The sequence below is a fragment of the Microchirus variegatus genome, assembly GCF_963457635.1.
Source record: "Microchirus variegatus genome assembly, chromosome: 23".
Classification (NCBI taxonomy): domain Eukaryota; kingdom Metazoa; phylum Chordata; class Actinopteri; order Pleuronectiformes; family Soleidae; genus Microchirus; species Microchirus variegatus.
Genome location: NC_139824.1, coordinates 10,927,485 through 10,954,129, shown reverse-complemented (window position 1 = coordinate 10,954,129; position 26,645 = coordinate 10,927,485). Strand labels below are relative to the sequence as shown.

Below are 26,645 nucleotides of genomic sequence, written 5' to 3'. Positions count from 1 at the left end.
TTTTAAAACATCACAAATAAAGTTCCCCCTTTTTAAAAAAAAAAAAGAAAACATGCTCACACTCATTCAAAAAAGGACATTTATATTTGGCTGTTGGAAGTGTATAAACATTTAACACTCGAAACAATTGACAATCAATTAGCCATAAAATTACAATAACAATTTGCACATTGAAATACACTTGAAATATTTATAATTTTGATACTGCACTTGTTTATTTCTGCAATCTAGAAATATGTAGTTCCTGATTTTTCAAGTTTCACCAGGGTGTAATACCTTTGTTTTCTTCTGCAATGATATGTACAGAGATAGTTTTGCATCTGGCTTCAACCACATTAACCTGAATATTTTAAAAATGTTGGAAGTATTTCTGCATTCGCAAGACAAATAATAACATTTAAAATCCCTTTCAATCACACCATAGTGGTATTGGTAACTCGGCAGGTGGCAAGTACACTGCAGGCTTTTTAAAACAAATAATAAAAAATAAATCATCACATAATCATCCAGTGAAGTCAGCCTCAACTAACATTCAGTCAAATTTGCTCTACACAAAACAAAAATTATGAACACATTGAATAACAATAAAAAACATGGAGGAGGAAAAAGGAACATGGAGTTTTGTTTGCCGTGTACGTAAATAATTGCCATTATTAAATTTGAATTAATTGGGATATTTTATGTCATTGCAATCAATAAAGCAGGTGAATATTTTAGTTATGTCCACAATTCAGAATAGGCTGCAAAATGCAATAACCTACAGTACATTACAGCAAGGACAAACCCACAAAGCCTCAGGAAACTGGGGCATTCTCTGTGTGCGGGCCCCAAGCATTGATTTATTGCGCTTTTCACAGGTTGTTCTTGGCTCCTTAGTGCTGCTAGAGTAGGGCAATGAAGGCACAATGGTGAAAGAGAAGATAGTCTTTTAATCATGGACAGTTGTGAAAGGTGGAGGAGGTCCACGCCTAGACCTCGGAGTTGTCTGAATTGCCCCATATGCCCGCTGGGCCTTGGCTGTAGCCATTGTAGGCAGAAGACGAAGAGGAGGAGTAAGGAGGGAACTGATTCTTCTTTTCCTTTTTCTTGCGTTTGAGCAGCAGAATGACGACTGTGGCAATGAGGCAAATGAGGAGGATCATACCTGCGACGCCCACTAACATGGGCAGGGTGGAACTGTCACCCTGCTCTCTGCCCGAACTCTCCAGCAGAGGGCGCTCCAGGAGAGTGTCATGGTTAGGGGACCAGGGTTGGCGCTGGCTGACCACCATGCGGTCTGTTCGGTCCAGAGCAATATGCTGGATGTTGGTTCCCCGGTTGTTGTCGACACCGATGTCCTGGGCCAGAGAAGGGCCAGGCAGAGCAGGGGCGGCACGGCGGAGGCGAGAGGCCTTGTTGGGCATCTGAGGCTCGACAGACGACACACTGTGATGGAGATACTCAACGCTGCGCTTGCCAATGTTGCGATTGGCATTTTCTCTGGAGCGGACAGTGTAGATAGTGTGGATGAACCATTCACGACCAGTGGCCACCTGAAGAGAGAAGAGACAGCATGTCATCCTGTCCCTGATATGTTAATGTGTTCATGCCATGCGTGATTACAGTTGAATAGTTACTAGACCTGGAAAAGAGGAGATGAAGACACTGTGAAGCCATCTGATCCCGGCTGTCTGACCAAAGGAAGAGCTTCCGCTGTGTCTTGGGCCAATAAGGCCTTAAATGGAACATCTCCAAATGCTGAAGCTTGCGTTTCTGGTTGGGCCTTGTCCTGTGCAACAACACACAAAGAAATCAGAAATTCGTGTTTCACTTCCACCACCCATCACCTCAGTGTGTCCTCCTTTTCGCCTTACCAGAATCTTGAATCTGTAAAGCAGACTTGGAGCATCTGCCAGGCAGCCGTACTCTTTGTTGGTGGGGTTGTACTTGGGAACATAACCATCTGCTCCTGTGCAGAGGAAGACTTTCTCGATGCTGCAGGAGAACGAGTCACCCAGGTTCTGGACTGGGTCCACCATCACCCGTCCGTAGATCGAGGAGCCTGAGGTAAAAGGACAGAGGAAATAGTCAGAGGGATGAAGTGGGCACCTCAGCTGTAACGTCGCTCAAGAATCACTAGATGTCAGAGTTGTACCTTCTGTGAAAGCGGCGTCGGACCCTTCTCCAAAGCCCATGGAGCCGTCAGACAACCACAGCTCCTTCTTGGACAGCAGGAACATCTGAGTGTTGAGGCTGAACTCGGCTGCAACTGGGTCACTCACCTGCAACACCAGACAAAGAATGGATGGATGTAATGTGAAGACATAGCAAAACGCACTAAATCTAATTTGTTAGAGGGCAAAACAAAAATCAGCATAATTCACAAAAAAGAATGATATTTAGGTATTTAAAACTTACTGGTAAATGCAACCTTTGCAGTATCTATGTAATAATTATATTATGAAATAAATTCTGTATGTAATATTTTTGGATATCCAGTCTAACCTGCTGGAAGCGTATGTCCATGTCAAATGTTAGAGGCTCTCTTGGGTGGCAGACAGGAGGGATGCTGAACTCCCCGTTGGGGGAAGCAATGCAGGGAATCATCTTCACTGTATAGGTTCCAGAGTAGTCCCGCACCTACAGTAGGACGCATCACATAAGAACAATGTTAGAACCTTGTATTAAGATTGTGAACTCATTTCTAATACCACAGCAGGTAAATTCTTCACAGCACAATGACTCACAGCAAAGTCTGAGACAAAACTCCACTGCTGCATGGGCTGGTTGTATGTGGGCTCAGTTCTGACCAGGGCGAGAGAGAACGTCAGCCCTGGGTGGTCAGCACACATCACCATGGATGCCATGCTGGTTCCTGAAAACAATTCACAGTTATAAATATTTAAAGCTGCAATTTGTCCCAACTACACACTGTGCCTGTTTCTTTATTTATTTATTTATTTATAGGGTGACCTTTTGTATTGTTTTTGCGCCACTTCCTGACTATAAATGCTGCACGGTTGATTTTGACATTTGCTTAAATGACCTCTGGCACTTTCACACAGGAAGAAACCCTCAATGTGGTGCTCCAGAAATAAATGTTAGAGAGGATGTGGGTCACATGGTAATGCAATAGGAGGCTGCTTGTATAGAATGACCACACAGGATTTTAGAGTTTAGAGTGTGTGAGCATGTGGGCAGCATTCTCTTACCTGGATGAGACATAACAAACTGTCCCCTGTAGCGAGCCTCAGTCTTAAAGTTGACAACCAGACGACCCTCTTCATTTATACGCATGCTGGTGGGGTACATGGCTCCTATAATAATAACAAAAACATTTTTTTTTCAAATTACTCATGTATTTTCATTTATGTGTACTTCAGACTGACAGAGGGCAGCATTTATCCCAGACCGTACCTTGTAGCTCAGATTCAGGAGGGCTGCCAATACCATCCTGCCACAGTATAGCTGTATCATACACGAAGGTGAGTTTTAGCTCTGACTGCAGGTCAAAGTGCTGCCAGCCTCCCACGGCCACAGGAGAGTGGAAGACATAGGACACGAACAGCGGGACGCGCAGGGTGACATAGGACTGGACGAGGTTCAGCACCTAAATAAATGGAAACAAAGACATTGTTTATACCCCAGCAACGGAGGAAAAAGGAAATGATATTGTGCAAAAGTACTAATGAGCTTTATTGTTGGTTTTTTTCTGTCCTACCTGTCCATCTGTGCCTATGGAGCCTCCACAGTCGTTCAGAAGCTCTGACATGTCGTAGTAGCTGGTGAACTCCCAGAGGCACGCCTCTAAGTTGAGGTTCCTATAGAAGCGGAGAGAGTTGGCCGAACGCATGATGTTGCTATACTGGTAGGGCGAAGTCTCGCCGATGATTTCCGGGTTCTTCGTCGCGTCGGTGATGAAGCCATGTCCCGTTTGGATCTCGTTGAAGTCCAGCAAGTTAGAGCAGCGGTGGTTGCCCACACGCGTGCCGTCTGGGCTCAGGGTGAGCTCGAAGTTGGACAGAGGTCGTGTGGAAATCACTGGTAACATGCCTGACAACGAGAGGAGAGTCTGGTCTTAGCGCTCAGGATAAGGATTTCTTTGAGATTAACAAATAATGACGCTCTTGCGTACAATATTGCGACGCGCGCGCGCTGCTTACCATCCATGTGAGGCATGGTGACGGTCAGTTTGATCAGGTTGGGGAAGTCTGGGTCGTCTGGGCCGGTGTAACGGATCTTAGCAGAGAACGGTTCGGCTCCAACAGTCCCCGCGACTCGAGGCTGACACATCCCTGCCAAGAGTTACAGTCAGTTAAAGCAAACAAACTCCTATATTTTTTTATATATAAATATACACGGTGACACTTTAGATTGGGGAACACATATTCACCCTTAAGGGTGCCATATGTAAGAATGTGGCCAAAAACGGTTACTACATTCAAATTCAAAATACCGAGGCCTTTTAAGTTTCGTTTTCTGACGTAACTGGCAACCCGTGGTTACTCAGCAGCCGAGACTCTACTGACTGCAATGATTGGTAGATGGCGGTAGGTGGCGCCACATGCCAAAACATGATTTCAAAACATAAACATGATTTGCAGTCTGCAAAATATATTTTTTAATGCAAAAACTTTGTCTGTACTGTTGTTGTTGGTGAGTTGAGTTTGTTATATGAACATTATTCCTGAGTCTCTGTGACATATTAGGAGGATTTTACGGCCAGTTGCTTTAGAGTTATTACATAATGCACCTTTAACTAGGTGCTTACTAACATTTAAGTCGCATACTTGCCCTTTATTAGTCATAATTAAGCACGTATTAACACCTTATTCTACCTCTATTACGACATGAATTAAGATTTTTCCTACATAAGGTGTTAATACGTGCTTAATATTTACTAATAAAGGGCTAGTATGCAATATGCAAGTTAGTGAGCATCTAGTTAATAGTGACTGTGTTCCCTAATCTAAAGTGTCTTCTGCCTTCCACTCACCCTCCTCTTTGCTGACCACAACAATGGGACTGGACAGCTCCAGGCCTGCGTCTCCGTTTGCATTGAAGGCTCTCGCCGCACACTGGATTCTGGAGCCAGCTTGGAAGTAGACTGAATCTAAGGTGACGGACTTGGTGTTGGTGAAGAAAGTGTTGGTGTCCACCTCCCTCATGGGGCTGGTCACGCCATCTGACCCAGTGGGAGCACTGACCAGCCAGCGGTACTGGGTGAGAGTGTCGTTAATGTTCTCCGCAGAGCAGATGGAGCCGGTTTTATCGAAGTCGTGGTACTTGGGGTTGCAGGCCTGGCAGAGGAGGCAAAATATTTCACTTTAAATCAATAAATAAATAAATAATCAGCACTGAAGCGAATTAAGCTTATGGTTGGTAGATTTTACTGTAGCGTCCCACTCACCGTCACACAGACAACAGGGTATCCATTTGATGGTTGGGGCTTGTCTTTGGTTTTCCCAGTGTCATCATACATGAGCAGGGAAACCACATGGGGCACTGCAGGGAAGGTGACATCTGCTACACTGTCCATCTCCTCAATGTACACAATGGCCTTGTTCATCTAACAGGAGAAGGAGAAGGTGTCACAATGTCAATGAATTCATTACCTCTGTCACTGAGTTTACATTTGTGGTTTAGTCTATTGACAAAGTTAAAACGTTATTTAGTTATTAGATTCTGATGAATAAATGACTCCCAGACCAGTTTACCACGGTACAGAGCCATACATTTATTTCTTTGGGTGAATTCCAATTCCTTACTTAACCCTCAATCTTAACCCTCAATCTCAAAAATGGTCGTGGTGTGTGGTAACTGTCAGCTGAATATGTCCGTGGTTGTGGTATTTGTATGATTATCATCTTATAACTAACTGACAACCTTAATCGTGACGTAAATGTGTTCTTCTTCTTCTTTTTTTTGGAGTTGACAGACTGGACGCAGCTTTCGCGTTATTCTGCCCCCTACAGTCTGAAGACGTATCTGCATTTAAGGGGTGGCCCATTTCTAAGTGACAAAATAACCCTCAACACTTGGTTTTGAGGCCAGTTAAGATTAAGGGTCGAGCTTGAGGGTTAAGATTGAGGGTTAAGATAGGAATTGGAATTGGCCCTTTCTCTGAATTTCATGGTTCAACACTAATCTATAAACAAATTAAATGTCACGCTGCAGACAGTCTTCAATACATATTCGCACCTCGTGTGTTTATATGTCATATGACACATACAAACATGCCATTTCTTTGTGTCCTCTGCAGTTACTTTCACATGGAACATAACCTCTGTGCATTCCTGTAAAGTTTGATGGCATTTCACACATACAGTGTGATATGATGGCACAGCATCGCGATCGGATAACATGATGGCCACAACTCAGTGGGTCATGTGTCTGAGAAACCTTTGAGAGAGTTTTGCCACTTCTGATAAACCTGCCTTGCCTCCTCATATACGCAGCCATTCTTTCATTTACGTCAAAAGCTCCAAACAGTTAAGTCAGAGGTAAACCTATTTCTGCCATGTGAACAGAACCTGCCTGATGTGGAGTGTACGGGTAGAATGTCACGGTTCTGTTTATAGGTTCGTCTACTGTTTGGCTCTGCTGGGACATTCCCCTCAGCATCTCATTCCATCAGGAAAAGCTTTTTATAAGACACTGGTTTCAGGCGTGCTGACAGCAATGCCAGCTGCTGCCTGGCTATTTTAACATGGCCTGGCATGACAGTGCGCATGCCCGCGTGTGTAGATATGCAGTACTGTACATGTGCACAGGATTTGTTGGTTTATGTTTGATGGCGTGTGCGTGTCTGCTTGTGCGCCGCGTGGCCATGGCCTCACCTGTATTTCCGCCACCATGTTGTCGTCAGGCTTCAAGTGGACCGTGAAGGCCTCTCTCATCTCTCTCTGACCATCATAGAGGATCTCGATCTCCACAAAGTGTTCCTTCTCACCCTCCTTGAACTCAACATCTTAGAAACCAAGACAAAGATGTGTGAAGGAGCACATGGAAAACGCGAAATCTACGATAGAAGCGTGTCTGTTCTTACCCTCTGACAGTGGGTTGTAATCCTCGCCGGAGGTTGCAGAGCCATCTTTGGTGTGCACTCTCACCACTGAGACCTTGGAGGTGTCCCCGATACGAAGGATAGGAATCTTCACAACTGCAATGTTTCCTTTGACCTGGGGTTCACGCACGCTGTACTTGATCTCAGAGAATCGGATGATGGCCTCTAGAGCAGGAAACAAAGTGAACTCATCAACAAAAACACAGCAGAGGTCAGGATACATACATATTTTATTCATATTTTCATTGCTCTGAGCCTCAAATTTCAACAGAAGCAACTGGATAAAGCACTTCGAGAGCAGAAACCACTCAGTGTCCCAGATTTTAAGTTTCTGTTACCAGATCACCATTAAAATCCCTGCGTGTCTTCCTCATAGGCAGAGGTAAAACACAATTGCAAAAAGAAGATGAGTTCAACAATGGACATGGACATATCCAAAAATCATTTGTTTCTCACTCCTGGTCCTGGATGTTTCCCTGCTCAAACACACCTGATTCTAATGGTCAGCTCATCAGTAAGCGCTCCTGAAGCCTGATAACGACCCATTTATTTGAATCAGGCGTGTTGGAGCAGGGAAAACACCTAAAACCTGCAGGACAGGACCCTGATCTAAAGCAATTATGGATTACATTCTAAAAATCCTAATGTAATCTTGATAAAGCACTCACTGTCTTTCTCATCTGTGATTGTGACCAGCGCTTCCTTCTGCTCCCCGATAGAGGCTCCATATTGAGACTTGCTCTTCGGCGTTCCCAGGACCAGGCGGAACTCTTCGTCCTCTTCATGGGCAGAGTTGTCCATCAGACTAACAACACAAGGCTTCTCAGTCTCACCTAGAGGAAGGGGGGGGTGGTGTCATTATTTTCAGTGAAGTGCTGCTGCATATAGTGGAACAGGTAGATTTAAAAACAATAGAGCAATGTCTCACCTGGTTGGAAAGTAATGACTGATGCATTGGTATTGGGCCTCTCACTGTAGTCCATCATGACCTGAGCAGAGCCTTGGCGAGTGTAGCAGCGCACCGTGGACACGAGGCTGATGTCTCCACTGCGGTACACTATGGCTCTCACCTCCCCATCGGACTCATCCACCTTGTAGCTGCCTTCTTTAAACTGAACCTTTGGCACTGTAAGTAAAAAGCATGCAACAATGACCAGAAATCAATAACCTCACGTTCATAAAGACTACAGTGAACAATTATTGTGGAGTTTTCGTTTCCTGTATTTGACACTCACAGTCAGTAAAGGTATCGTTGATGGTGATGGTGGTCTTGCTGGGTTCTCCTAACACAGCGTTCATGGGCATCCGTAATATAAGGTCAAAGGTCTCCGGGCCCTCGAGCTCCGGCTGACCCAGATCGTCGAGAATGGTCACCCTAAACGTCTGCATTGTCACACCGGGAGCAAAGTCCAGGTTGCGACTAATGCCGACGTAGTCCAGTCCAGCTGCGAGGTGGAGAGGAAACCGTGGATTAACGCAGCAATTCAACATCTCGAATGAATGTTCTTATTTGTCTTAAACTGCCAAGTTTACCTTCTGCAGAGACAGTCTCACTCTTCCTGGAGCGAACCATGACAGTAGCGGTCTTGGACAGATCGGTCCCTGTCCTCCAAACCTTTACCTCAACGTAGCCTGAACTCTCGTCCACGGTATACTCGGGTTCGCCAAAATACAACGAGGGCTCTGTGGGATTTGGAGAAAAAACAGAAAGCAATTACACACGGTACAGATTCCATCTGTATCTTTGTTTACCCTTGACATTTTAAAGATAATCTGTGAGTTTCCCCCAGACTACCTACAGTATTTTGAGGCTTTGTGAGCACAGGAAGAGAGCTGTCAACCTCCACTTATTTAAATCCAGACAGCACCTGTCCAAACTCTATGTCGCCGAACCTGAAGAATAAGACTTTTGCTGTGTGGTGCATGTGATTGTTGTCGATGTTCAGATGATAGAGCAGCTGATAAGGTCTATGGAGACGGGGTGGCAGAGACAGAGAGAGAGGCAACCTCCCGCTTTGCAAAGGGAGAGGGCAAGAATTCAGACCCCGGCAGCTCATTATCAATTCATCTCTCTTCACTATGGTATAAAGTTTGTTTTCATCGCACTCGGTCCAGCCATTGCTCTTAAAGATTGTCTGATAGAGATGGGGATTTGGGTCATAGCTTTTTCTGTCATGTGATTATCAGTACTTTGGTAAAATAAGGGATATGTGAAAGGTAAGTAAATCTCGTTGTACAAGTAAATCTCGTTGTACAACTTGTATAATGACAATAAAGGCATTCTATTCTATTCTAAATTTAGCTGTGTAATAGCTAAATTTAAACTCTATAGCTGTGTGTTATAGAGTTAATTTGGTAATAATGCATAAATGAGGGTTTCTTACTTTATATAAGTCAAGATTATTACATATATAGTGTTAGGGTTAGGGTTAACCTAACCCTAACAAGGTAAGGGGTTAGGGTTAGGGTTAACCTAACCCTAGGTAAACCCTAACCCAAACTGGGTAACGGGTTAGGGTTAGGTTAGGGTGGATAAGGGGTTAGGGTTAACCCTATATATACAACATTTTAGAAATGTTTGCAATACTCTATCCTGTCATGATACATTACAAAGGAAAACAACTGTGGTGTATAAGCAAGGGACAAACTGGCATCCTCAAAGTTGCCCACTTGAATATCTTTTAGCTAATTCATCATTAGTAAACCATTTAAACCACTGAAAGTATTTGCCGCAACATTCCAAGCGGTGTCTTATTAGCAAGACGCACCTAAATTATCTCACTTGCTGTCAGGCAGAACGTGCGGTTTAGTTTTTTTTTGGCAGATCTATTGGCAGGTCTATTTAGAAGTTGACTGTTAATGCAACAGATACCTGATGCTGAAGGAAGGATTTCTGGCACACTTTCAATGCCTTTCGCCCTCAAAGACGTCTTTTGAGCGCTGACGGGATTGTTACAAGGGGGGGAAATGAGTGCCAACATGGCAACCTTTAAGATCAGTGGGAGGAAGAGCCAGACAAATACAGGAACAATGGAGGCTGGCGAGACTCCAAACCTTCCAAGTGTCAGACAGGCAGATGGTTTCACATGTGTACACACACACACACACACACATAGATTTATGGTGGGCTGTTACTTTGGGACCCACCAAGAAGTAGGCCACAATAGAGGTTTGCACAGAGGAGTCTCCTCTTGTCTCTTCACATGTCTGAGAATGCAACGCTGATTATTTATACATAAATGTCAATTGTACTTCTGTTCAAGTTGCATGGGAGGGAGGCTTGTTCTGTCACTGCGAGAGGCAAGTGCAGGAAATTAGCCTCAGTGAAAGGTGGCAGAATTGTGAGGTAAACGAAATGGGTTTACGTGGTATTGTTGGAAAAAAGGACGTTTACAAGTGCCTCATCCAAAGGCTGCAGCTCGTCAGTAATGTAAACATCCAGTGTCTGACAACTAGGAGGAAAGTATGTTATATACTGTATAATCGCCTTAAAATATGAATAATCAGGTTTTCATAGCCTTAAAAGAAGCCTTATATATGTACTTTAGCTTCATGGAGGTACAGAATGACAACAAAATGGCCAGATGGTACATTTTGTGTTACGAAGAAGAAGAAGAGCAACATTCTTTCTGTCAATGTCAAATACTGATGTGTAGTTTAAAACAAAAAAAAAACAGCACTTCTTAAGTTGAAAGTGCAAATACAGGTAATGTCATATCATTAAAAAAAATGCAGAATCAAACAGTGGAAGAAAGTACAAACATGCCAGTCATTTGGACTCGCTGCACAATAGTCCCTCTCTTCACCACCTGCCTTTTGGTTCCTGCAGATAAAGGGATGCCCTGTGTTTCCCCCCTGAGCTCCTCTGAATGGCAATTAGGACGGGGTTCACTTGAGGAACACAGTGTGGTTTAAAGTCCTTTCATCTGTCAGACAGGCAGATGTAGCGTAACATTCACCGAGGCCACCGTTCTCCATCTCAGTACCTGTCTATTGTGATCTTGTTTCTAACACTCGGCCAGACACACAGAGTGTGGAGGACGAATGAATCAGAGGGTGTAATGAGAGAAATGGGCTGGAGTGGGCTGGTGAATGAATGGTGTGCAGATACTCAACTGGCAAAGTAGGCGCAGTGAGGATCATCCATATCTGCTATTATCACCTCAAATCTTAGTTAAGTTAAAGTCTAAAACAATAAATAGCTTTAGAATCATCTGACACTCATTATCTCTATGTCTGTTCATCCACAGAAGAACCACCCTCTCCACTCACCATCATCATTGTCTGCCAGGATGGTGATTTTGGCCGTCGGGAAGTTGGCGCCCACTCGGCCGCCCATCGGCATACTGAGGCTGACATTGAAGCTCTCTTCCTCCTCATACAGCGAGTCGTCGATGATGATGATGCGGCAGAGTTTCTCGCGCTCGCCCTTGTCGAAGCGCAGGACACTGGTGTGGTCCTCAGGCCGCGTGATGTAATCGGAGTAGGAAAGGACGGTGCTTGGTATGGTGCCGGTGGCCGTGGCTGAGGATTTATGGGAACAGGGAGGATGTCGAATGAAAATGTGAGAAATTGCTCTTTGGTTCAAAGCTTCTTTCTCCACACAGATTCGTCTCACCTTGCTGGGTGTAACAGACAACCATGAGTTCCTGGCTGGCATCTCCAGAACGCCGCACAGGCACCAGCAGCTCTCCGATATCCTCCTCAATTTTGAACTCTGCTTGAGGAATGAACACTGTTGATTCTGTTTGGGAAGAGAAACCACGAGTGAGTAATGGTGTAGATGTTAAAATACAGTATACTCAGATCAAGTTAAGTCAACAAACTTTTCTCAAAGTCAAATATTAGCACTACCATCTCCAGGATCCACAATCTCCACTGTTGCCACGTCTGGGAACTCCAGCACGGCCATGACTGGGTCCGACAGCTGTATCTCAAAGGTCTCGGAGGTCTCGAACTCCTGGTCTGTGAAGATCTTCACCTTCCAGGTGGCTGTGGTCTGGCCGGGATTGAACTGCACCTGTTTCTGAGATTTACCCCGGAAGTCCTTGTCCTTCTCTGCGGTGCCATCTTTAGTGGCAATACCTGAAGGAGAGGGAGGTTCAGACAAAAGGATTGAGATGCTGACTGAATCAGGTGAGAGACAGTTCTTTGGTTTTTGGCAATCCACACACAATTAGGTTTTCTTCACTTTAATTATGAGGGTGAACTGAGGAAGACACACAGCGTTACCACTTACTGACAAAGGATGTTTCCCCCAGGTAGCCTCTGCGTTTCAGCGTCACCTCCAGGTATTTGGCGTCCTCGTCCACCATGTAGTATTCCCTCTCCAGAGAGATCCAGGCCCAGTTGAGCCTGAAAGGCTGAGGCTTGAGTTTGTTTCCACCTAAAGAGAGAATGATGAAAGCTTAATGCCTCAGTAGTTCGTTTAAACGACTTCCTCCGCAAGCGGCATATTAAGGAAACGATCTGTGTTGTGTTATAATAGGAGGCAGCGAGGCATATAAATTGCAATCTGCTTTAGGCTACGGGGTAAAAGGAATCAAAAGGGCGTTTTAATTTTGGGAAGGGAAACATGATAACTTAATACCAGGGCTTCCCTAAAGCTCACGGAGCTTCAAGAAGAGTTGCTCTGCTTCTAATGTCTCCTGATTCTCATCTAGCCAATACTCTTTCACGTGTCCATGAAGCAAATACAACTTCTTATGGAAAGATTCAGTCGGAGTTTTTGTTATTTGTAAGTTGCCCCTCAACCTGGACTCACAATGTTCAAAAACTTTTCTGAAACAAACACAAGATTTGGAAGTAAAACACTTCATGTCCTTCTTTTGGTTCAGTGTGATCATCCAAGCCATAACTACAGACCCAGTCCTGCCCTTAATCCACACTCATGACTCATGTAATCCCTCAAACTGTCAGCTCAGTTTTGGTCAACGACTCGATACTGAGATCTTTAAATTCATGAGCCCTGTTGGATTACCTGATTTTTTTCTTTTTTTGTTTTAATTTGAACAGCATTGGTTCGATGGCTCTAAAGTCTTATCCCTCAGTGAGATGAGCCCAGTGACCTGAGACTTGTGTGAGATGTGAAATGGGTCAGACTGAGGGGGATTCTTTGAGGTTACAGAGGATACTCTCTCTTTAGTCTTGCACGGCTGCGCACATCGACAATGGCCCTGTCAACCTAACTCTGTTGAAGACATTTGGAGGCTTGAGGGACCTTTTGCTGGTTCAGAAACACTCAGCACTTTGTCGGGACGGATATAACAGGTGCTGGTATAAATACAAAATATAGAAGTTTTGCATCTATTTTGCCTCTATTTGCTATTTGTGAGCTGAAACAACATAATATTATTTGAATAAAGTGTCCATCATCTAAAAACTGACTGAGGGACGTAAACGTATGCTATACTGAGAAATACAGAGAGAGTCATGTGGAGGTGAACGGCTTAATCAGGATTGTGCGAACTCATTTGACAATGGTTTGAGTCTAACAGACATTTGTTTCACGTTATGCACTACATATTAACCTTGAAATCTTAGCGATAGATTGGAAAGGGGGAAAAAAAAACCCAGAGCACTGGAGACTCAGGGTATATGAACAGTCTGCACACACATGGGCTTAATCAACACCAATCAGTGCCACACACACACACGCACACACACACACCTGATTGAGGAAGAAAGGAGCTGCAGTCTTAATGTTATGTGAGTGAGGAGAATGAAAACACTGGGGGCCACAACTTCCCCACAACCCGCATGTCAACATTGAAGACGAGCAGCAGCTCATGTCACAACAGGGGCCAATACACAAAAACGTGTTCAGGTGGAAATGATCATTTTTCTGTGATAACACCTACAGGAAATGTGAGGATTACGCAGTAAATGTGAAGAATGTTCTGTTAATTAATACAAGTACAAGTTTAATCCCAGTGTTCTGCTCTGTGAATTAACTCCTGACTGATAAGATTCTCCTGCTAAATCTGCGCTCATCGAATTGCAAATTCCGATCAGACGACACGAGAAATGCAATCATTTCAACCTGAGGTGCAGTTACAAAATAAAGTTTGGTTATCAGATCGTTTGCACGCTGGAGAATGTGTGTCCTGGCACTGCATTCTGAGCAGAAATGAAGAGACGCTCAATCGTCTATCGTGGAGTTTCATTAAATGAATAGCTGCCTCTGTTGCGGTCAGGTAGTTTAAGGTTTCAAGGAATGGAGTTTTTAAATGAATAAGACCTTAATGACACAGCTTTTACCACAGTGCTTAATGAATCAATTGAGTTCTTCAACAATCTGTACATTTCTTTTCATACATAAAGAGTAAAATGAATTAATAGGCACTGCATTAAGTGCATGGCTCGAAGTTTTCGCTCCCTGACGTGACAAAATCAGCAGACACTGATTGTAAAAGCAGAGTAATGACATATGTGAAATGACGTCAGGGGACGACTGCACGTCTCTCCACCCTGGATATTAAAATGCTAAGTTGTTAAAGGACATTTTATAAGCTTGGATTTAATTTCTTTAAAGAAGTAAGCGGGTGGATTTGTTTTACATGTCACCACTACCTGAAATAACGAATGAACAAGCTGAAGCTGAAGGGACAGATTATCCTCGGCCTGTCCTGTGGGTTTACAACACAGTGGGGGTCAACAGGTGCTTTTCTTCATTGCATTGGTACAGAGGAAAGACAAGTGCAACAACTGCCGGGATCAAGATCATCAATGCAATGTATTTTTTCTCCGTTTTTGTCCATCAGTCAGTCAGTCAGTCAGTCTGTCTCTGTTATGATGTTCTGTGAAACCCTCCTGTCCACCAGACTCCCACAGTATGTGGAGCAGAGTGACAGCTGTACACCCCCTCCCCACCTCCGAGTTTCCCTTCCTCCATGCTTTTTGGCTTTGTTCGCTCAGAGCAGGGACAGCAGGGCACAGTCTGGGTGGGCCGGCTCTCCGGCACCATGGCGTGCCTCCCCTGCCTTGCCCTCCGTATTGTCTCTCGCCAGTGTAAGGAGGAGAAGGAGAATCTGCCTTTCTCTGACTTCTTTTGTACATTATCTCTCAGACACTGGAGACTGGAGTTGGCATAAACCTAAACAAAATCGAGAAATAACCCCAAGACTTCCCAGGGTGACGCAGAACCCTCGGAGCAACACGGGGACCAAAACAGCTGCAAACATAGAAATCCAAATTAGCCACTCTAAACACGAATGTAAACATGACTGATGACCTAATTTATGACAGACACTATATTAGACTGGCCATTAAACCTAATACACACAGTAGCTCCTGGTTCTCGGCTCATATTTCCATTAGCTTTTCAAACTGATATTCATCATCATTTGTGCTGGGGTGAAAAGTTTTATAGGCCTCACATATTTCTACATCCCCCTGTTAGCAGCTATTTAGTTTGCTGTGAGTGATGATGATAATAAGATGATGTTTTAAGACCTTAGTGAGACTAATCCAAATCTGTATTGCCGTGCTGCCTACACCATACATAGATGCAGTGGGATAGTGAGTCAGGCTGGAGGTATCGTTGGAAAGGAGGCTCGAGATCCGGCATTGACGTTCGCCATGACGCAAGAAGGGGGCAAGCTTCTAAGAATATCTTCATCAAGTGACATTGCCATTATTGTATTTCCTCATTAATCATTATGGAGGTATAAATACTGAGGAGATTCCAGGCAGCTATGTTTGCTATTCAAATATTGGAAGTATGTTAAGTAATCTTTTGAAGACTTTCTAAACCTTGAAGGTGTCAAAAGGTGATATTTTTTGCTTTTTTTTGGAACAGTTGAAAAAGTAAATAAAGATATTTTCAAACGTAACTTCTGTAATGTATTAATAACTGTGGCAGCATGTACTGTAAATGAACACATTAAAGTGGTAACGCTACTTCGGCTGAGTGACAGGTCTATGGAGGACGTTCCACATTCTCTTTGATCCAAAAAGATCTAATAACAAATTGTTGCTCAGAATCATCACCGTTTGCCAAACTATTGGATAGAATGGTGAAAAATGACGAGAAACGAACAATAGGGTAAGGGAAATCCCATGGCTGCACGCACGGATGTTCAAAAATAATCACGTTGTTGATCACTTATGTAAAATATAACAGGGAAATGTGAACATCAGGTCATTGCAGACCAATTGAGTCATAAGGATTATACCAGGGTTTGTCACTCCTGGTCCTGGGGAGCCACTGTCCTGCATGTTTTAGGTGTTTTCCCTGCTACAAAACACCTGATTCAAATAAATGGGTCGTTATCAGGCTTCAGCAGAGCTTATACTGACGAACTGACCATTTGAATCAGGTGTGTTTGAGCAGGGAAACCCAGGACCAGGAGAGAGAAATGGCAATGGAAATGTTTGACAATATTGATATGACGCGTATTCAATAATTTGGCAAAAAGAGAACAACATTCGAACATTTTCCAAGACATTTAAATATTTTTTTCTGGACATAGATGTGATATAAATGCACCATTTTCCATGTTTGCAGGAATGTACAATAGCAACATTTTCATGTCCATGTACATGTCCATTCTCTACTAAGATGTAATAGGTTTAGTATTGTTGGATATGAGTATGCACAGTAAATAGAGCATTTTCACAGCTAAATCTGAGGAGAACACAATGGTTTACATGTCATGACGTGCTTGCATTGACAACTCAATGGTGCTGCGCTAAAATCACGAGGATACAGAAAGTCTTAAACAACTCCAATGACTGTTGGAAAGTTGTCAAAATGTTTCAGTCTGAACCAAACTGTTGAACCTACTGACCCAGGTAGAGCCACATTGATATTGTGACTAGAAACCTTGACGGAAGGAAGGACAAGGAAATGAGTGAGAGCAACTCAAAGACAGCTTATAGGGGCAGCAGCAGCGTTGCCATTTGAGAGCAGATAAGAATAACCTCAGGAGCCATACATCATAACTCCACTCCCCAGCTGCCTCCAAAAGACCATAAATCGAGGCTGAAGGAAAAGACAAAGACAGATCGAGAACGAGGTTATAGTGTTGTTCATTGAAATAGATAAGAGGAGAAGAAGGAAAAGATAAGGAAATTGAGACCAGGGGAAAGAGATGAACACACACCAAAGAGCAAGAATATTGATAACCAAAAGGGTTTTGGGAGGAGGGAGAGTAAGAACAGAGGTGAAGGGGGGGGGGGGGGGCTCAGAGGCTTCAGCGTCTTCTTGTCCCAGGGGAGACTGACTGTGGCACCATTAGCCTGTAAATCACCCGGTGACTGTTGACATGAGTGACAAGATCCCCACTGTTAGGAAGTGAGGGTGTAACATGGCTCTGTCATTCAGCACACTCGTACTGCACTGCAGGACCCTCCCCATATACAGTAGAAGGGCAATGACTATCAATGCAGTCATGTGTGTTTGTACAATGTGGACAAACTGTCAGGTTCATATCTTTTCTCTGTGTTGGTGTCACGGTGGGGACGTGTCCCTCCAGAGCAAGTACCTCCACAGTGGAAGTCCGGAGGTTATCGTGCTATCTGAGAGCGGTGCGGGTCTGTGCAGAGCATGGGTGCGGGGGGTGATGGAGGTCTTTGAAAGGGGATCCCCCTTGAGCCTTCCCCCTCACGTACACACACCTGTCTGCTCGGGATGCCACTGCACTTCCAGGCCCTGGTCTGTCTGTGGCCCTGGAGTCTGGAGTCTCCGAGGAAGTGCATTCCTCGACCAGCTCTGAATGATCACATAACACTCAACCCCACTGGGGTCTATGATCCCCTGCTGCAGAGCTGGAAGACTTTATTGTTGCTCGTGGAGAAGGCACAGAGACTGATTTAGCATTTATGAATGCAGAGGCTGTGTTCTCTTTTATTCCTTATCCCTTCTCTTGATCTGGAGACTTTGATTAGTGTTGCAGAGAAATCTAAGACTGTCTTGCAACCAAGATTTGCAAGAATAGCGAGTTCCGAAGCATAGGCATCTGACATTGTGCAAAAGTCCTTCAAAACTGACATAGACCTATATAGATGTCCCGACACGTCTGAAAGGAAGTTAAGGGTTTTTCCTCTCTTTGCCTGTGGCTCACTGGCCCCCATGTCCAATGAATGAGAATATATGTAAGCTGTGTACCCACTTGTAAAAACAAGTATATTGCCTGAGTGCCCCATTCTCTGAATGACTGCAGGGAGTTTCTGACCTGGACACTTGCACGCAAGTTATTGCTTCCCATAGATATTCCCATAAGACAGCGAGGTGACTCAAGATGAACAGCAGTTTGTGTTTGAGGTCACCGTCACATCATCCCTAAAGGGTTATGTTTGTTATTCTGACTATTTTACAAGAAATCATAAAATGTTAATGTCATCCACTCCACTTAACGGTACTTTCTTCAACCTCTTTCAGAATCGTGGTTGTGGAATAAAGAAGTGAAATGTAATAATAAAACCAAAAGTGTATTGTCTATAGTGTATGGTTATTTTACATATCTCTCTCTCTGACACATTTCTGCAGAGAGGTCAGAAGTTTAAATGATTGATTGGTTTGTCCCAATTCAATACAAGACCAAACTTTCTCCTCAGAGTTTGGAATTTAAACCCAATAACCAGCAGGTCCTCACAGAGACTCCCAACATGAAGCTAAATGTCCACTCCTGACACATTTGTCACACACTTTACAACCCCCCACACAAACTCTTCCTGCTTCACCACCTTTCAGTCTTTGATTACGATCTCAACAGTCAGGTCTGAAAGATTTATACACTACTATGCAACACAGCTACACAAGATACCTTCATGCTTTTTCTGTGTGTTTAAGGAGCATCTGATCAACAACACCACTCTTTACAAAGTTGATTTTCAGCCCATAGAATCACTGCAATCAGTAATCACTAACTCATTTCTCTATAAGTTTGTCCACTATTTACTTTCCAGTGGATTCACACGTTTAATACCATGACAAAGAATGTTAACAGAGGCCAGTTTGAGCAAAGTATCTCGGGTGCAAATCTTTTCTGTCACTGAGCTTTGTTTCCCTCACAAATAGCTCTCCTAGATTTATTAGCAGATATGCTGACCATCAGCACTGCTGTCCACCTGCATGTCCCTGCATGTCGAGGATAATACCACCCCCACCTCCTCATCCCTCCAGCACTCACTTCTTCACTTCACACTAGTGATTCACAATCAGCTCACCTTTATCTGCTTTTTAAATCTTTTTTTTTCCAGGTGTGTGTTTGCCTCTGTATATGTGGGGATGCAGTGTGAAAGTACTTCATCTATGTACACGAGCTATTAATTACAAGTACATGCAGTGGTGTGAGGCACCGTCTGTGCCATTTACATGTGAAACACAGGTTTGTTTTATGTCCTGACTTGCACCACTGCACCTGGTTCAGCTGAGATAGCTGGCAGCTTTAACAAAGTGGGAACACAAACAAAAAAAAAATGGACTGTTGAGCTAATTGAAGCCCTTGTTCCCTTCCTGTGGTTAAACCTCTACTTAGGGACAGACATACCAACCAGCTTTGCTTAAGGCAGATTAATTGGTGGCATTTGTTGATGTGTAAGATAAGATACGGCCGAGAAATAGCATTCGACGGAATAATAGAGCAATAATAAAGGTCATATGGTTGATTTCAAGCAGGGACAAAGCAGTTGACCCCATTAAACATGAATTACCAGCTTACAGTCAGGGGAAAAAGTTAATTTGTGGGTGTTAAGCTGAGGCTAATAAAAGGATTGTCTTTGCTGACAAAATACAGTCATTTGGCAAAGGCTCACATAGTCTTGGCCCTGCCTTCTCAATGGCACTGATGGTAATTATGGTATGGTATAATCTTTAACGTGACCCTCAATCCAGCACAATTAGAGACTCAACTTTCCCTCCTCCACTGATTGCATTTCCAAATCTTGGCTTTGTGTTGCCTATATTTTCATCTATCTATCTATCTATCTATCTATCTATCTATCTATCTATCTATCTATCTATCTATCTATCTATCTATCTATCTATCTATCTAATAAACTACATGAGGACATGACCCCAAGATTCTCATGTTATATATGTAGCCATTAATATTTTACTATTGACACTCGTATGACATGAGGAAATATAATCTTCAGTAAAATTGAAAACCAAAGTCAGTGGCGCATCCACGTAAGTAAGAAAGAAACATATACAAAAATACGATAGATCTGAATGATCTTTTACAGAAATACCTATCTTTTTTTTTTTTAATGGACCCATTTCTAAGAAGAAAGTTGAAACTAAATTTCTGATCGTGCATACCTCCACACATTTCACAGTGTCACTTCAAACAGATGATGAAAGCAGACGTTTGGAAGCTCTGAGAAGCACCCTGAGGGAGTGGGCCCTATTGTGCATTAACAATAAAGTTTAGAGCATTCGGTAGTCCCGCCTCTTTTTCTTTTACCATCTAACAGCCAGTGTTAGGCTTAAGTCTCCTTTGACCCCTGTCCTTTCAACCTGCTACCCTTTCCAGTGGGGCGAAAAAGAGATGGCGGCCCTATACTGGGTGTCAGTCATGGCCAACTGCCTTAAGTCTTTGTGATGCAAACACTTGCGAGATTGACAGAGAGCAGGAAGTTTCAATTTTAAGAAGCAATGAATATAGCAGATAAAGCCAGAAGAAAGCCCCGAGGCAAATTATGTTTTTTTTTTCTGGTAATGGTGTTAGTGCACACTAGTATGACATTTTAAAGGGTTCTTACCGCTGTCTTGAACTGTGAAGTAGAAGATATCACTTGTGGCGTTGCTGCCATCCAACAGCACATAACTGATCTTCATGTCGTTGATGTCAGCTATCAAGAAGAGACAAAAAGAGAAAAAAAAAATGAGTGGACACTTAAGGTATTAGGGGAGATATCTATGGCAGCTGAGCCACTTAAAACATAGGTTTTGATTACAGCCCTGAGGCTGCAAAGTTATTTTTTTTTAAACTTCTGGGAATAACCATGTATTGCTGTAAAATGCTCCCAGCAACTGCTGGGATGTGTAATGATGAATTAACAGTGGGCTACCATAAGGTTAAAGATGTGATTCAGGTAATAACTGATCAACTTTATCTTCAACTTATTGAGTAATATTAATATTAAAGCATGCTTCAACCTTAAAAAGTATGAATATTTAATGTGACAGTAGCTTACCTTGTGTGAAGGTAGTGATGCTGTCATTGCCCTGGGCACTGTTCATGATGAAGCCATGTAGAGGAGCCTGAGCGATACTGTATTTCAGGACTCTGTTGGGACTGTCTCGATCCTCTGATCGAATGGCCTTGCTTGTGATCACAAATCCCACGTGGCCAGTTTGGAGGACCTTCAGTGAGGCTGCAGCCTTATTGACCACAATCTGGGGCACACCGTTGTCCACCGTGTTGATGTATATGGTCAACATCTGGGGTTTGCGTGTTTCGTACACGGTGTCAGGAAAGACGTAGAAATCTGTGTGCGTGCCGTCTGTGACAGTGAAGGAGAAGCTGTCTTCGCTCGTCTCGGTGCCATCGTGCTTGTAGGTAATGCGGTTCTCGTTCAGATCTTGCTTGGTGAAGGTTGTGATTGGCTGGGTATTGTTGAAAAGCAGCTGCCCGTGCACTGGCACCTGGGTGACTATGAAACGCAACAGGTTGTCTGGTGTGTCCCGATCCTCAGCTGTCACCTCGAAAGGTGTGATGAGTTTGGTTTCTCCCTCTTCAACAACTAGCCTGTTTATAGTCAGCACAGGTTTCTTATTATCCACATCGGTGATGGACACTCTAAATGTCCGGAAGACAGGGTTGTAACCGTCTGTTACCTCAAATTCAAAGCTGTCCATTTTCATTTCATCATCAGAGGTGTGGATGTAGTAGACCTTGTTGCCGGCAAGCTGCAGTTGGGTGAAGGTGGAGATGGGAACACCAGGGTGATCAGTGTTCTCTAAGTGGCCTCTGCTTGGTGCTCTTGTGATGCTGAAGCTGAGGAATTCATCAGGACTGTTGATATCTGTGGTGCTTAGCAGGTCAGTGGTAAGAGTGACTTTTCCACCTTCCTTGAGAGTCACACCTTTGTTGATTACATCTGGGAAGACCATGTCGATGCTTCCAATGTTAATGTAAAAGTAACGGTCAATAAGGGGATTGATGCCATCTGTGACATCAAATTTCAGCAGGTCGCGGATTCCCTCCTGGCCTGTGTGTACATATTGAATGAGCTGCTTGTCGACTTCGTCCTGTGTGAAATTCATTCCCCGAGTGATGTTACCTAAAACATCTCCAAACTTGTTGATTCGCTGGAGGTAACCCTGGCCTGGGCCATACTGCACAATGTATGTTAGGTCTTTGTCTTCAGAGTCTAGATCTGTGGCTTTTAAAACCCTGTTGCCGATTACTTTTGTCTCTCCAATTTCCACGTCAAGGCCATCGTTTATAGCCATCCTTGGTGTCTCATCATCAACAGGAATAACCATGATGATAACTTTTTTTTCCACTTTATTTTTCCCATCTGAAAGCCTGATTACAAAGCTGTCTTCTTTTGTCTCAGAGTCATCGTGTTCATAGACAATGTTGGACGCTTCTTTGATTTGTTCCAAGTCGAATGTATCTACAGGGACGGTGCCGGTGCTAAGCTGCTGGACTATTGTACCATGCTGGGGTTTTGTGATGATCTCAAAGTGTAGCTCATCCCCAGGGATGTCAGCATCAGCGCCGTTGAGAATTGGTGTATCAATTACCAGACTCATGCCTTCCATTACCACAAACTCACGAATAAATATTTCAGGCTTCTCATCATTCGCTGGAATGATTACTATTGGGAAGAAATGGCGGTCAGAGAAGTTTATACCATCTGAACAACGGAAGGTGAAACGGTCTTCCACTGGTTCAACACCTTTGTGGATGCTTTGGACATAGTAGATGTGACCAAGGGCAATATCTTTGATGCTAAAGGCTGTGATTGCTATCCCTGCTCTGGATTTTTCAGAGCCTGCACCTGGAGAGATGTTTTCCACGTAACCAGATGTTGGTTGGACAATGATGGTGCAGAGGATATCCTCGTTGTCTGTGTCTATATCTTCAGCTTGGATGTGGTCCAGAGTGATGACATTTTTCTCCCCTTCCACAACAACAAACTGCTCTCCAACACTAACTATAGGTGAAATACTGTCAACAGGAAGGACGGTGACGTGAATTGTCACACCCTGGACCTTGTTGCCCCCAACGACCCACTGATCTGACATATCAGACACAGTGAGGTTGAAAGAATCGTACTCTTTGACTGGACCAATTTCACCGGATGTGTGAGCATAAACCACTGCACCGTTAATTATGTCTTCCTGAGTGAATCTCTCTGCAGGTGCACCATTAACCAATATTTCACCAAGCCTGGGAGGTTCTTCTACAATGAAGGTGAGCATGAGGTCATCTGTGTCTTCATCACGGCCCTGAATGACATTGGTTGTAATCTCAGTTGCTCCATTTTCGAGTACATCGATGGAGGCACCGAGCAGGCCAGCTGGGAGCATGATTGTAGGGGTCTCGTCATCAACAGGCTCGATGGTGACCTTCATGGAAATGGGTAACTCATGGAATCCATCACTCACATCAATCTCGATAACATCACGAAGGGATTCTTCTCCACTGTGGATATAGGCTAGACGGCCACTTGCGATGTCTTCAAGCACAAACGTTTCCCTGTTTGTCATGTCAATCCCCAAATACTGCAGCCGCCCATAACGAGGAATCTGGGTCACTGTAAAGATGATGTTTTCCTCATCTGTATCTGTATCAGTGGCATGTAGCTCCTTCCTTGTAATGATATATGAGCGTCTTTCCATCACAGTGAACCCTGTGTTGGTGATAACTGGTGGTTTGTTGTCAACTGGCTGTAGGAAAATGGTGAAGAGTCCATCTGCTGTGTTTCCAGCTGTGTCCTCCACAATGAATGTGAACTGAGCTACTTTTGGAGTGATGCCCAGCTCCTGGTCTGGAGGCCTGTAAGCTACTTTATGGTGATTAACCTGTGCCTGTGTGAACTCTGTAATTACAGTGTCAGGGCTGTCAGTCAGCACAATTTCACCTAAGGGTGCTGGATTGTTCTCATCAGTATCAGTCGGGGCCTTAATGATGGTATACTTGATATCTCTGTCATCTGAATCTAAGTCACTGTAACACAGGAATTTCTTCTTGAAGTGTGTCAGCTCATACTCCTGAACGGTCATGTGAAGAGTGGTGCCTGGGAAAAGTTCTGGGGTAAGGTCGTCGACAGGGTGTATTTTGATGGTGAACATGTGCTCGCCTGACTGATTGGGAGGATCATTATCATCTTGGACCCGGAACACAAAGTGATCGATCACAGTGGTGGTGCTGTGGGGTCCGATATGACGATAGAACAGCTTTCCATCGAGAATATCCTGCTGAAACCACTCAGTCACCACCTGCTCAAACATCTCATCTGTTTCACTGAACTTCCAGAGAGATGGATCAGACGGAGGCTCAACCTGCCTTAACATCAGCTCCCCAACAGTTGAGTAGGGCGCCTCTAAAATAAATTTTATGGTGGAGTCCTCTGAATCAATATCTGTTGCGCTCAGGATGAAAGGTGAGATCTGCATAACTTCATTCTTAAAGAGCACAAGACCAGTGTTAGCATTGATTATAGGGGGTTCGTCGTCAGTGGGAGCAATGGTGATAGGGAACAAAAACTCCACTTCATTACTGCCATCAGTCATTCTAAAAATAATGTTGTCGCTGTAGGTATCACTGCCGTCGTGCTGGTACACTACAATCCCAGCGTCAAGATCGGCAGGTGAAAAGAATTTCCTGCGTGTTCCAAGCACAGTCAACTCTCCATGCTTTAAACCATCAATAACAGTAATTCTCACATCTTCTAAGTTATCCTCATCACTAATCTCTAAATTCTGGGAGCTGGAAAGTGGTCGAGACTGTCCCTCAAACAATAGCTGCCCTGTATTTTTAGTTGCCACGGGAGCCAAGGTATTCATAGGCTTTACCATAATCATAAAAGCAAATGTTTCGGACACAGCGCCATCAGTGTCCACAATTTCAAACTCTAGCTGGAAAATCCTTTCTACTCCTGAGTCATCTGAGGGTGGTTTATAAGCAATTTTAAGATCTTTGATATCTCTCTGGTAGAAGGAGGTGATAGGCAGGTTCTGGTCATCTGTGCTAATGATATAACCCTGCTCAGGGCTCAGTGGTGAAGTAATATTAAAGATTAAATCATCTGGATCGGATTCAACATCTTCAGCGGCCAACATGTCGTTTGTAATAGCTGTCATCACAAACTGATCAACCTCCATCATCATCATCGCTACAAAGCTGGGTTTTGGAGCCGTGTTTTCGGCACCCTCTCTGATCCTAACCATCATTTGGAAATGCTCTTGCATGATAGTGTTGCCATCATTATCCTGCAGCTCCACCATCATTGGGACATAGTCTCTATTGGGTGATTTTGTTTCAGCTGTGTGCTTGTAGCGGATGCCCTGTTTCACAAACTCATCACAGTCAATCATTTTACCATTGGCGGGGTTATTCAAAAGAGTGCCATACCTGGGAAGACCTCCAGCACCAACCAGAGTGGTGATTTTGCACTGTGTGACACCGTCCTCAAAGGAAAACTCCAGACCCTTTTTGTCAATAGGGTTGCTGTCACCGCTGAGCTTTTCTACATTGAGAGGCATATTCCTGGTGAGGATCTCAAGCTGCTGGAAAACCACCTCCACTTCCAGCATGAAGGGGATGATAACTGTGTCTGTCTGGGAGTCATAACGAAGCTGCAGCTTCACACGGTCCTTGCTGGGGCTCCGAGATCCAAAATGAGTGTATTTCACTTCATCTGGTCCAAATGTGCAGGGGAACCTTTTCGGGGTCAACATCCCAGGTTTCTGGGCCAAGGGGTCATTCTCCAAAACTGTGATGTAGCAGCGGTCACCAGGATGCACTTCTGTCACCAGGTCACTAAAAGGGTCAAGATATATAGACCTCCCAAACGGAACCCTGATCCCATTATTAGCCAGGATGATGTTGTCTTCGTTAGGTCCTGATCTGTGGCGGTAGAGGTGAGCAGGGTCAAATGGCTCAGCGTCTACTGAGGCAAAAAGGAAGCTCAGAGAAAACACCGCAAGCAGGCATCTCAAAACTCCCCGCTTTTTACAAAGTTGGCAACTTAGCAGAGCCATGTCCACTGCTAGTTGCCTTGCAATTCTTTTACAAATCAGCAGTGGCAGACAGGTTGTTCTCCCTTGTGGGGAAAAAGCATCAAAGAAAAAAACTTCCTTCAGAATTTTTGGCCCTCGACTCTGTCACCTCTCTCTCTCTTGCTCCCCTCTCTGTTCCTGTGTGGTCACACAGAGACACAAGTGTGGTGAATGCTGCAGGACTGTGCAGGTAATAATGAAACAGTCGACAGTGACAGGCACAGGCTCCACCTTCTGTCAGCACTGGGAGGGAGAACTCCTGCCCCCGTAGCTAATTTCAGACAGACCATTGGACAAGACTGTGAAAGTGCTCCTTCAGCCAACACTCACCCGTCTCTCCTTACAGAAAAAAAAAAAAAATGTCGGTGTAAGAAAAGTTGACCTTACCTTGCCTCAATATTTTTTTTATTCAAG

At 44.0% G+C, this 26,645-nt stretch overlaps 1 protein-coding gene across 1 annotated transcript; it reads right to left on the bottom strand.

The window, feature by feature from the left end:
• Positions 1-61: 61 nt before the first annotated feature.
• On the bottom strand, positions 62-26,311 carry frem3 (Fras1 related extracellular matrix 3). The gene is made up of 24 exons (XM_083909178.1): positions 21,191-26,311; positions 20,756-20,845; positions 12,285-12,431; positions 11,900-12,130; positions 11,664-11,789; positions 11,318-11,569; positions 8,579-8,728; positions 8,281-8,490; positions 7,974-8,171; positions 7,714-7,878; positions 7,028-7,210; positions 6,819-6,949; positions 5,390-5,548; positions 4,976-5,279; positions 4,143-4,274; positions 3,701-4,032; positions 3,397-3,589; positions 3,192-3,296; positions 2,727-2,854; positions 2,485-2,619; positions 2,135-2,261; positions 1,854-2,041; positions 1,622-1,768; positions 62-1,532 (listed from the first exon to the last, which is right to left on the bottom strand). Exons 1-24 carry the CDS (start codon positions 26,211-26,213, stop codon positions 969-971), a joined length of 9,420 nt encoding a protein of 3,139 aa, XP_083765304.1. The 5' UTR covers positions 26,214-26,311; the 3' UTR covers positions 62-968.
• Positions 26,312-26,645: the final 334 nt, after the last annotated feature.

Excerpts from the sequence above, each read along its gene's own strand:
- frem3 (XM_083909178.1), bottom strand. The coding sequence starts at position 26,213 with ATGGCTCTGCTAAGTTGCCAACTTTGTAAAAAGCGGGGAGTTTTGAGA. Across the intron at positions 12,131-12,284 it reads GGGGGAAACATCCTTTGTCA|GTATTGCCACTAAAGATGGC; the intron begins GTAAGTGGTAAC and ends CCTCTCCTTCAG. Across the intron at positions 6,950-7,027 it reads TTACAACCCACTGTCAGAGG|ATGTTGAGTTCAAGGAGGGT; the intron begins GTAAGAACAGAC and ends TTGGTTTCTAAG.